A 13,636-nucleotide genomic window follows, 5' to 3' on the forward strand; every position below is an offset into this window, starting at 1 on the left:
AGGCTTTAGATCGCTATATTCAAACTATCAACGGAAGAGATATTGCTATAGGTATTTTACAAGTTTCATATCACTGGCAACAAGTTATAATTAATACTAGTGACTACCTTTTATAGACAGTTAAATAAATAGGTTCCATTAAAGTTCCAATTCTCATATTTAGAATAATACAGAAGGGAAGTTAGTTAAAAGTTGAAATATCATTATTACTTGTGAAAATAACTTTAGTCAATTCCTTATTTTAAAACTATAAAGCACTTTTATCTTTTTGGTTTAATTAAGAATTTTTTTTCCTGTAGCTGACATGGGTTTTGTTAGGTTATTCAATTAGCCTTTAAAGCCCTTAGCTGATCTGGACCCTGTTGTTGTAACATTTTGGTATCGAGCACCTGAATTACTTTTGGGAGCTAGACATTATACTAAAGCTATAGGTTTGTATAGATATTTTATGTTAGTGTTTAATAATTTATATCCAAAATGATGAAGTAAATTTCTTAAATTTTTTTTGTTATCAAAACTATTAAAAGATATTAAGAGGATTTAAAAATTATGAGAATAAATAACACTGTATGTTTTAATGTAATGAATAAACTGCCTGCATTTTCTTTTAATGAACAAGAATATTTCAGAATTTAGCATTTTATTGATAATTCTTAAAAGTTCTGATACTATGTGTAACTAGTTATTGTTTTTTTTTACAAAATAATATTGTTCTTACTGATAAATTAAAAAACAAAAATGAAACTAAAAATTCTCCATATGCCAAGGAATCTAAAAACAAGTTGTTAGATATATCAAAAAAGAGTTTGAAACACAGTTTGTGCAAATTAACTCCCTAATATAAACTCCTCTGTATTGGTGATGCCTTTGTTTTATTTAAAATATTTAGTAGAAGCAGGAGACATGTTAGTGATTCAAATGTTATTCATTCTATATTTAATAAATGCTTTGGTTGAAAAAGTAATTCATACATTATAATGCAGTATGATAACTGTTAAAATGCGGAATATAAGAAATTCTTAAAATACCTGTTCAAACTTGCTTTTATAATGGTAGTAAAATCAGAAACCAATCCAGATTTTCATACCAGGGTCTCGTTTTTGTAATATTTTGAAACATAGTCTGGACTTTTGTAAAAGACAATATGGATTTTTATGAAAAAACATTTTTGTTAAACATTGAGGTATTTCTAACAAATATATATATATATATACAGTGTTTTCACTACCGAGCGAGAACACGAGAATCTCGCATATTTTTTTCTTTTCTCGCAATAAAAAATTATAAACGCGAGAAGTTCGAGGCACTCTATTAATAAATTTCAAAATGCACAAGTTTTGGAAAAAATTTCGACTTTTGCCATTTTGAATAAATTCCGTTTCACTTTTCTTCCTTGATCTTTCATTATTTTGAACATCGGTCCTTGTTATCTAGCTTCCCTATTTACCAGTATTGTTCAGAACCGGTGCAAACAGCAGAACACCCCCTCCCCGACCCACGGAACCCCATTCAGAGCACATTTCTCTGCAACCACATGTTCACCGTAGGTAAGGTTTCTTTATGTAACAAGTTTACATTTATTGTGCATGAATGTAAGATGAACAAATACCTTGTTAAGGCGAAATCTTCTACTCCGTAGTGGACAAATGAAAATGAAACAAATGTCAGTAGAAACGGTCAAAACGAAACAAATACGGATATTTTTCAACCAAATAAATATAATGGCTGTTGAAAAAGTAGATATAGAAATTTTCCATATGATGATGCAGCAAAAATATTCAATTAGAAGATGTTAAAAATGTATTATAATTAAAGAAATAATTTTTTTCCTACTCTATTCGTGTTTTTTTTAATTTTTAGAAATCTCACTTAACTTTTTGAAATCTCACCCTGTTTTTGAGAAAGGGTGGGAAATTCTCTCCCATTTTTTTTTTCTGTAATGAAAACACTGAAAGAGTATAATTTATATCCAGTCTCAAGGAAAAATTTTAATCTTTCTCTCTTTTTATAAGAAAAGTAGATATATAGTACAAAATCCTCCAGTCCTTTATATTTGAATTGAACATTCAAGCATAAACTGATACAAGAATATCTGAAATTCAATACTTTAATATTTTTTATAAAGATAAAGTACAATGACACTTGACTATCAAAATAGTTTTGTACACAGCATTAACTCTTAGAGCCAATAGGATATGTTCAAATTTTTTTTCAATTGTGCTTGAAAAGGAGTTCAATAAAAATTGTAACTCCTTTTCAAGCACTGTCATTCAACGTAATTTAAGCCATATACCATATAATTACAAAATATTGTTGCTTATTTTGTAATCATTTGCTATCCTCTACAAATTAATATAAATGAAAATGTATCAAAAACACACAAATCAGTCTATATTCAAGAAATGAAAATAAATGTCTTTAAGTCTTTTGAACAGGAAGTTTTTATAAAGTAACACTAAAGTTAATATTATAAATAAATTTCAAAGATTCTAAAACGTAACGATTTTAACTTAAAAGACGATTAACTAATAATTATTTAATCATGACGAACTTGTTTACAGAAAACTATTATTTATCTTTATCATTGTTGTAGAGAAATTTTTAGTTTTCCTCAAAACTTTTATTTTTGGTATGTTAGCAAACAGTTTTTTTCTTGGCTAGCGATTTTCTACGATGCACTACGTTTCGTTCTACGTTACGACGGTCTACGTTTTTTAATAAAGTTCAAACTTGTTTGTAGTGTTAACTAAAACTTAAACATATTTTTCCTTAAATGAATTCGATAACAAAAACTTTTGTTTTTTTCAGTAGACTAAACTTTGAAAAAAATTTCATTAGTTTGAAGGTCAAAGGGTGTTTAAAACTAGATTTAGTTCTAATTTTATTTAATTTGATGGGTTAACTTTAATTATTAGGTCTAACGTGTGCTTAAAAATTTATTCAGTAGACTAATGTTTGAATTCAAATTTCAAACTCTCTAACTTAAAAGTTAGATTTGACCTTTTTTGGTGGGTAGGCTAACAAAAATATTTTTTAGGCTAACTACCGAAGATAAATTTTCATACTTCTTATTATGCCATAAATTAACTAAAACTTGTTTTTCTTAGTGGACTAATTTTGGTTATTAGAGGTATGGGAGTGAAAGTGCTTCATATAATTTGTATATTCCTTCCTAACTAATAAATGATACTTATAGACGTTGCATAAATTAACAGTGATTCTTTCTATTTAATTGTCTCTTTAGAAACGTTGATAATTTTATTTGGATTCTTAATGTTTTTTTGCATTTTACAGGACATGTTGTATTGGTCTTTGTGAGGAGACATGGCATTGACTTCATCAAAATTTTCTGATACACCACTAGTTCTGGTAAGAATTTTATTATGAATCTGCAATTGTCGGGTTTTTGAAAATGCAGGGTAGTTCAAAATGAATCAAGCGTTTACAAACGGCTATAACTATTTAATGAAAAAGAATTTATATAATGAATTATTATGAAAAGAATATCATTAAAATGATTTAACGGCAAGGCTAACTAAAGTTGATTCTGCTAACATAGTGCTAACGTTTTCTTACAATAAATTAAGGTTTGACGGAAAATATAAAACTTGTGCTATCTCGAGTGTTAATGAGAAAACATTTGTTCTGGCTTTAACTTATTTTGACTTTTGGATTAACGAAAATCTAAAGTATAATACATGATTTGGACGCAACTTTTTTTTTTCAAATGGAGTACTAACGACGGTTTTCTTGGACTAACATATTATTACAATGACCTAACGTTTGAAAAAGTTAAAATTTATTATTTTCAAGTCATAAATTAGCTGAAACATTTTTGGACATAAAACTTTTTTAACGGTGAACGATCGAGAAAAAAATTATATATTGTCTTCGTAACGACGTGATTTTGAGCTTATAAGAAAAAATTTCACTTTCATGGTTAAAAAAGTCATAAATTCTTTAAATTGAATTTCAGCCCAACAGAGTTTAAATTAGGTTTAAAATTGATCTACAGTATTTTAGTGTTGAAAGGCGCCGGTGTACAAACATGAATTGTTAAAAGTACGAAATTTGTTTTTTCTACTTGTTCTGTCTTGCAATCAATGAAAAATTTAAGAGAAATTTTTGTCTCTGCTTTTTTACCAATTTTTTAGCTTCCGATGCTTTAGTTTTCTGGTTGTTGTACCATTGTTCCAAACTAATGCTTAACTCTACGAAGTGTGTTTCCATAAATTCAATTAATATTAATAAATAAATTTCAGATTTAAATACAAAAGTGCAAGGCATAAATTTATTCAAAAGTAGATGGGTGAAAAATTAAATTTGCACTTGGTAGCAAGCTAATGTCTATTTTAGTTTCCAAATAAACATGTGAGATAGATATAATATTAATTGATTGTGTAGTCTCAAGTCATGTAAGTCTCATGTTTGTGGTTATCTTATGACTAAATTGTCTCGGATCGTAATATTCTGAAGTCTGAAGACTTGGAAGTCTCAGTCTGTGGTGTACTCAAGTTGGTCTCAGGTTGAATCAGTCTCAGTTTGTGTTTGTCTCAAGTTAAGGCCGTTTTACTCAAGTCATGAAAGTTACATGACTTGAGTTTAAGTCTTCAATTTGAAAGTCATGAGACTCAAGTCATGTTTCAAGTGGTGGTAGTCTCAATACGTAGTATTCTCAAAGCGTGGAAATCTCTAGTTTTGTTGCTCTAAATGCATGTCTAGTCACATATCGAGGTATTCTCAAATCGATATATTGTTTTGATCAAATATTGGAACTCTTGCGTCTTATGGTCAATGTCCTTTCAGTAAATCAAGTTACCATATTTGACAGCTTGTTGCATGTTCACAAATGCATTTTTGAACAGCAGGAAACAAAAGTTCCAGTATTTTTTAGCAGTTATAAATTCCTTCCCATTCCTTTTTTTCGCATATTGCTGACTTAAACGATAGAAAAATGTATTTCACCACATTGTAAAATTTTAATTAAGTCGACTACTTTTAGGATATAACTAGTTGAAAATATTAATCAATCAATAAAAAAAATCCGAAAGAATTACTTGCAAAATTGATCGAGATAGAAAGCTGAAAATTGAGGAATCATAAAATGGCGTCCTAGAACGAATTATGAACATCTAAATGGTTACACTGGTAATGTTTAACTTTATATAATCTTATGTTGTCAACTAGTAATGATAAATGAAAAGTCCTATTAGAGGGACAGACAAATTCCAAAATAGATTTAGGTATTATAGTCTTTATGATGAAGATAGCATATAATTGCTAGGTATTTTGCGATGCTCCATATTTCTGTTAATAACGTAATTTGCTCTTTTTTCTCAGACAAATTGAGGGGGAAGATTATAAGCAATGCTAACGTACAACACTGTAATAGCCTACAGCAGGGAAAATTCATACTTAGAGTATTTAGGTCATAAATTGTAATTTCTTTGTCGAAAATTGAGTAAAACTAGTTTTGATTGCATTTTTGATAAGTTTGCTAACAAAACAAAATTTATGGGTCTGACAATTTCTTACGATGAGCTATTGCTTGAAGGCGAAAATCAAAACTCCTAATCATAAGAAAATAAAAATAGATTTTTCTGTATCTATTTTTGGTGGGTAAAATAGCATATACTTGCGGTTCACAATTTCCTGCAAAGGGCAAACGTTCAATCTCAAAATTCAAATTTGTTGTTTCTAGTTATGACATGAGATATAACATGAAATAATTGAATAAGATATGTGCAATGATAAAAATGTAAATAAAGTTTTGTAGAACAAACATTATCTTTATATTTGTGGGGAGAGGAGTTACAGACCATGTCAACCGTCATCTATGAAAAGGTACCCCAACATAGAGTCGAGTTAACATGTCTTATATACTAGTGAATTGTAGTTGTAATTTTGTAGTGGTAGATACGCTACAGTACTCCCCCACCAGAATTATAGCTATGATAGAATTCGATGAATGGATGCCACTAGTTGATTCATTGCTGTTTTTGTGCGAAGCCGGGAGAGCTGTATTAAGATCACCGTATTTTTTTTTAGTGCTGAATGTGAGAGGTGTATTAACTTCACGGTTGTAGTCGCTCCTGTGTTGCCGTTAGCAGTCGAGTGTATGCAAGCCAACGTTGTGTGTGATCGAGATGAGACTGAGTAGCAACTGCGTGAGGAGGTGGATAATGATGCAGTCACAAGTAGCAAGTCAACTGTTCAATGTGGACCATCCAACGAAGTAGGCGTTACTGCCGATGTAGGCGTATCCAGATCAAAGTGGGCGTTTTTGCCAAGGTAGGCGTGTTCACATCACGACCGGGTCACCAATGTGGGGAGAGTAGTTACAGACAATGTCAACCTTCATCTATGAAAAGGTACCCCAACATAGAGTCGAGTTAACATGTCTTATATACTAGTGAATTGTAGTTGTAATTTTGTAGTGGTAGATACGCTACAATATTATTTTACACAATGTTTAATAATTTATTTTTTACTAACTTACAATTGGTTCTGTAGACGTTTTAAGCGTCCACGTTTAGAGCCGATATGCTAAAGACCGATATGCTCAAGGTTCAAACTTTTGCCTACGTCATCAAGTAGTTTTTTATCGCGCTATATCTTTTTATGTGGCTTGTTGTTAGGAAATTTTGGGCGATCTATTTGCTATAATTTGCTAACGTTTCGAGGAAAAACTCCAACTTTTGATTTCGATGGCAAAATTTATCCAAAAGTAATTTTTGGTACAAACTTTTTATGCTTTTTTTGCTGAGCTAAACAGGAAAAAATTAATACTTTGTTACCGGAAAACCTTTCGTACCTTTGTTCATATTATTTATGTAAAGCATTTCTCAAAATATCATATACACTACAAAATTTAGTTCTAAAATGCGAAAAATGTTTCTGTACTTCTTAAGTAATTTTATGTAAAAAGTGTAGTATAAATAACGTTTTTATCTTATGAAATTTTGAATCTAGGGTTTTATCTTTCAAACCAGTAATGCTAGATGAAATTTCTGTTAATTTAGAATCTTAAAGTGTATTAGATACTAAGCAAAACTGACGTTATTGGGATTTATATAGTGAAATATTTTATTCCATTATTTTTTTAATTTTATCAACCATAAATTAAAATTTAATCTGAAATTTACTTTATTTCAAAGTGAATCTTTGATAATAAAATACAATTCCCCTGAAATACTGATCCAGTGTAAAATAAAGTTTTTCAGAATTTCAAAAATAAGTTGAACCCTTACTGACATTAAACTTATAAAATATATCATTGCAAATAAAACATGTAAGAGACAGAAAGACTATCAGAAATCTATATTACAGTAAAATCTCTATAATCCGAACTACCCTGGAATCTTTCAAATTCCAGCCACGCATAAAAGTTTTGTCTACTCGAGAACTTTAAATATAATTTTTTTTTAACATTTCTCAATTTTCTTTAGAAAACAAAATGTGGCACCTTACTAAAAAAAATTATTGCAATCAACTCTTATAACTTTGTAACGATAAAGATAGAAAAAACTGTAATAGTTGTCCCTAAATATTAAAAGAATTGAAATCACTTACTTAATTTTCATCTATATAACATAAACAGAAACAGTACTGAAAAAAAAAACGAAAGTTTATACATATATAAAAGAATGAAATTTCAAAATGAAAAAAATGCGAGAAATAGAAAAAAATATATAATAAAAATAGGCAGGAATAGAACAAAAACAATATGAAACAGATATAAAAACAGTACTAACAGTATTTCTGACAGCTAATTATTAAACAGTAAATATTTATTAAAAAAAAAGTGTATATATATATATATATATATAAACACATCTAAAATAAAAATAGTTTTTTTTTAAAAATTTTTATGGATTTAAATAATTAAATTATAATTTGATTTATATGATCTTGACTTAAATTATCTTCTCTTTTTTTATAATAATTTAATAATGATGCTAACTTTCTCTGCTTTTTGCCGCTTTAAAAATATTTTCTTTCATAAAATTTTTTTTTCTTTCTTCAAGTTGATATTTGTAAAATTAAAATTCTATTTTACATTTCATTCGTAAAAGAACCAACAGATGCTGTAGAGTTAGTACCACTAATGTTTTAAAGAGAATTTTAATTTTAGGAAATTCTTATTTATGTAGTTTGAAATTATTTAAAAATGAAAATATTACTTTCACAAATAAAATTTTATATAAAAGAGTACCCCCAATCTTTAATTAAAGAAACATTACCATATCAACTACATTGGCTTATGGAAAAAATAAATTTGAAGTTAATTAATAAATGTAAAAATAATGACATAGCTTAAAAATATTAACAAAAAATATGCAAATCCAGATCGATATTCAAACATACTTTATTCATTTACAATCGCTTGGATATTTGTATACATAGACAGAATGTAATAATTTTTATGCAAAATCTTAAAATTTAAATATATTATACTTTTTATACATATTACAGCTTTCATAAATAAAATAAAAAATATTCACTCAAAAATATGATAGATAGTATGTTTTTGTTAATAAGAGAGTACATTCTATTCAAACTTATTTTTAATTTACAATAATTTAAAATAAAAATTATGCTAGCATATCCCTCAATATTTACAGTTTTGAAATTTAGAATCATCTTAAAATAATTTTCAATATTTTAATAAGATATTAAATTTCTTGATATAATCTGCCTCATCTGAATTAAAATTTACAATATAACTAAATTACTTTTTTGCAAACATAATTTACTACTTTATAAAAAGGTTAAAATTTCACTCAGTTTGGAAAAAAATGGTCATTTTTTTACAAATTAGTAAATGGTGGTGAGTATATAAGAAAAAGCAATATTTTTTATTTCATATTCATTATTATATATTCATTAGTATAGATTTTTCTGATGCTATTACTTTAACTACATCACATTTTTCAGTCAATTGTAAGAAACACTTCAAAATTTAAAAAGTTAACACACAATTAAAATTTTAGAGCCCTTTCACAAAATAATTGTTTTTCCAAACACGAGTTCTTCATTCTCAAAACTTGAAACTATGCACATTCCATGTTTGTAAGTTGTTCTTGAAACTAGTACTTTCGAAGTTTGAAAAACTGTTTATGACATTCTAGAATGCTGGTAATTTTGGCAGAATAAATAGTTTTATTTAATAGGCTTTGCACTGGTTATAATAATATTTTTTCCTAAGCCCCTTTCTTTATTAAAAGCATTGAAGTTGTTGATGTCTTTGGTCTAATGAAAGAAAAAATATAGTCTTATAAGTCATAAATTAACTGAAATTTGTTTCGGAAGTAACTATTTTTTTCGCATGTGAGCTATTGAAAAAATATGTCGGATTATTGTGAACTTTCGATTTCTTACTGTAAACTTTTGTATAAAAACTTTCAAGGTCCAATGTAAGCTGAAACTTATTTCCATAACTCTTTTTCGGGGATTTAAGTAACGAAAAGTTTTTTAGGTTAGCGTATGCTAGTGATTTCCAACAGTGTGCTAAAATTGGTAACCTATTTAAAAGTTTCAAATTTTTTTCATACGTCATTGAGTTGCTAAAATTGTTTTCTCCATACCTTTTTTTTTGGTGGCTGGGCTAACGATTGGCTAACATAGTCTAATGTATTTAAACAATATTTGAACTTTATGGTTTCCAGGTCAAAAGTTTGCTGAGAGATATTTCCGCTTGACTTTTTTGACTTATTTAAATAAAGTTGGCTGGAACCAATGACATTCCTTTAGCTACCTGTAACTTCACAATTCTCATACATTATTTATATTCTGAAATTATATAATTAAAACCACACTTTGTAATTAAAGTTAAATTTTCATTTAAATTGAGTGGAAAGTTTAACTTAAAAAATTTTTGTTTCTTTAAATCCTAAAATAAATTTATTTTAAATTGTCATTATTTGTAATAATTAACACAATAAAGAAAATAATTTAAAAATATTCAAATTACTTACTTCAACAAATATTTTTCCCACTCTTTTTGCACGGAAATTAATTGCAGAAATACTTACGAAACTTTATTCTTTTAATATCTGAAATTTTATTTAACAAAACTCCTACAACAAATCCCAAACGCAACTTAAAATTTTTTCTAGGGAGTAAAACCAGGAAAGCCATCTAATATTATGAGAATTACCAGTAATTTTCTAAACTTTACATAGGCACGCAATTCCATAATTATTTAGAGGTGTTATGTACTGAGCAGCCAAACAAGTTACATAATATTTTAATTTTAAAACCGAAAAAAGTAGTAAATATTATGTTTTATCTAAATTAAATTTGCACAAACATATAATTGCATAAGAGAATGAGACGAAAAATATAAAATTTCTTACATTATCTTTTAAAAGCTGAATTTAGTATGAATACATCAAAATTTGACTATAATCAATTACTGTTTTGAGAATGTTGCTATAATAAAATAGATTTTTTGTTTGAAACAATTTCACTGTCTGTATTTTTCCTGATAAAAGATAATGGGTTATAAACATAAATAGATTTACAAAGAGTAGGAGTAATTTGTAAACATTTTAAACAAAGCTTTTTATAAAAAGAAAATTTAAAAAATTAAGCTGAGTCTGGAGTCAAGTTTCTGATATTGATGAATTAGTAATTTAAAAAAAAAAGTATATTATGCCTTAAAAAAGCTATATTATGTCCTAAAAAAACTTGTCTTCTAAAAGAATATACAGGACCTTACGGATGAAAATGTAAATAAGATTCTTTAATATAAGATTCTTTAATACATAGATTTAAATTTTTTGGTTTTGCGCAATAATGTAAATGTTCTTCAGCTAAATTTCAAATATCAGAAACATGTCATATATATATATATATATATATATATATATATATATATATATATATATATACAATATATATATATGGGTCATTCTCACGAAAACTGTCATTTTTCAGTTCATAAAATCCTAAAAAAGTAAAGTGAATAAAAAGCTCTGAAACTTTTTATATTAATAGAAATATGTAATGGCATTATAAAGAAAGTATATATCCTATAAATTTTACTTAATATTTAAATTAATTAATTTTTTATATAATTAATTTATAATTAATTAATTAATAATAATTAATTAATTAATTTAATAAATAAATAAATTAATTTAATAAATTAATTTATAAATTTTTTAATTTATTTTTCAAATTAATTAATAAGTAAATTAATTATTTTCACTATTTAAAAAGTGAGGGAATGACACTAATAGTGAGGGAATGATATTTTATTTTAATACATGTTTTTATCTAAGTTACATCTACCTAAAGTTTGAAAATGATAACATACTAAGTATATGTAATATTTATTATAATTTAGTCTTATATATTTAATAGTTTTTACAGGTTTGGGAAATAAAATTGGCTGGCACGATTGAACAAAAAAAAATTTGATAATATACTCATCTTGAATCATTCCCTCACTTCAGCGTCATTCCCTCACTTTATACACTAGTGAGGGAATGACGAATTCAATGAAATTTAAAAATAACAGTTAGGCCTAATTAATTTCTGAAGTCAATCACATACAATTATATTCATACAAGAAAGCAACATATAATTATACACTTTCTCGATGAAGTTGTATTTTATTTTACTCTAAAAAATGACATGAGGGAATGACAAATGTAAAAAATTTTACCTGGTTTGATTCATTCAAATTTATTCCACAGCAAAACTTCTTTAAGTTGAAGATGGAAACATACTGCAATTTTGTTCTATGATGCTAGTTGTTAACTTCTGAAGTTTTTATTAAAATATTTTTATTCTAAGAAGATTGCAGGTGATAAGAACATTGTTGTGACGGAATGACGCGAAACACTGGGGACAAAGTTTAAAATAGTGCTGTGTTAATATTTTTATCAGAAATTAAATTTCAAATTGATTTTCTGAATTCTATATTTCAGTATTCTGAAATAAAAAACACGAATTTGTAAAAAAAAAAATTTTATTTCTGAAACAATTATTTTCTTTTTTTAAATCAACAGTGGGGACAAGTGAGGGAATGACATATTGGTATATTTTAATTACCTAAAATAAATAAAAATTGATAATTTTATTTTTATTCTTTTGTTAGCTTGCATCCCGAAGGACACTTTCCCTGAATTTTTTTTTTTTTCGTAAGCTGTAAAACAAACATAAAATATACTGGGGACATGAAAATGACTGTTTTTGTGAGAATGACCCATATATATATATAAATTACTTATCTTAAATTCTAACTAAATCAATCAAAATTAAAGTAACAGTAGAGAACCAATTATCCGGGATGCTCGGGACCATCACTATCCCGGATGTCTGAATTTCCCGGTTTTCTGGATCGACTTTAAAGTGTCGTTAATCGATGTTTTATCGAACCCGAATTACAAGAAAAAAGTGTAATGCATAAAGTAAGAGAAAAAAGAAAGGTACTCCTAACTTTAAAAAGAAAAAAAATGGTAGAAAAATAACATTTAAAAGAATAAAAAAAAATTACACGTTTAGACAAGAAAAACAAGATTAAAAAATACAAAATTCACGTATTTATTTTTTAAAAATAATTACAATTCCTAAATTAACTAATATGAACAAAACCAATGGTTAAATAACGCAATATGTTTCATACCTAATTATTCGGGGGAAACGATAAAATAAAAGGAAAACTTATTAATCTAAATAAAAACACTTGAAAATTATCGAACCAAAACGATAGTTAAAAAAGGCACTAGCATAAATATTGAAACCTGGAACAAGGCAAGATCAACGGAATTAAAAAAAAAAAAAACTAATGATAAAATTTATGAATAAAAAGAATGAATTTATTGAGTGCGAAATTTATAGTGAAAAGGAAAAAAAATTAAACGCAGTGGAATCAGAAAAACGAAACTGCAATCTGCTTCATAAAATAATCCTATGTTTAAATTAATAAACAATTGTCCTTTTATTTATTTATTTTTGTTGATAAAAGCACGATATTTAATTACAGCAGATGTGATTCCACATCACTAAAAACTTGCAAATGATACCGCACTTGAATTTATTCAGAAGAAAAAGATTTTATTTTTATTAATCGATGTCAAATAGATAAATATATTTTTTTCTTTCATCTTCTGTTCACTGATATGCATTTTTCCCGCCCCCCTCGTAAATTAAACAGAAAACGAAATCAGCATGCCACACCCTTGAGCTTGATTGTCAGCCTAAAGGAAAAAATAAAACATTCTTCCCTTCCCTGCCTTTAAGGTCACGGAGGAAATGACGTTTCTCTGGGTAAACGGGGGGAAAAGTTCTCCCCCTCCTTACATTTTCCTCTACTCAATTTCAAGGAAGAGTTCATTTCCGCTTTTTTTCATAATCGTTCTAGTTACAAATGGCGGGAAAATCGATCAAAATGTTTCCCGGTTATCTGGATACCGGATAAATGGTTCTCTAGTGTAGTAATAAATATACTCCCAAACTAGAGTTAAAGTTTAACGACAATGTTAAAATTAAATTGCTCTCAGGTATCTTGAAAATTTAAAAGTAACCAAATTTTAAATATATCTGTTTTCATGATACTTAAGCATCACTAACAAAAATTTTCAACATTATATCTTGCTAAGTTTTATTAATGAACATAACATAT

At 27.1% G+C, this 13,636-nt stretch overlaps 1 protein-coding gene across 2 annotated transcripts in view; it reads left to right on the forward strand.

Annotated features, from left to right (window-relative positions):
• The window catches only part of LOC107451254 (cyclin-dependent kinase 8), a 120,209-nt gene that overhangs the window by 96,019 nt on the left and 10,554 nt on the right, over nucleotides 1-13,636 (forward strand). For both annotated transcript variants that reach the window (XM_087156039.1, XM_087156038.1), the window contains 2 exons: nucleotides 300-431; nucleotides 3,295-3,369. In XM_087156039.1, the coding sequence (XP_087012165.1) occupies nucleotides 300-338 (39 nt within the window). In that variant the 3' untranslated portion in view covers nucleotides 339-431; nucleotides 3,295-3,369. The remainder of the gene's footprint in view (nucleotides 1-299; nucleotides 432-3,294; nucleotides 3,370-13,636) is intronic.

Source organism: Parasteatoda tepidariorum, chromosome 12, assembly GCF_982258835.1.
Source record: "Parasteatoda tepidariorum strain Cologne lab strain chromosome 12, Ptep-v5.0, whole genome shotgun sequence".
In the NCBI taxonomy this organism is placed as follows: domain Eukaryota; kingdom Metazoa; phylum Arthropoda; class Arachnida; order Araneae; family Theridiidae; genus Parasteatoda; species Parasteatoda tepidariorum.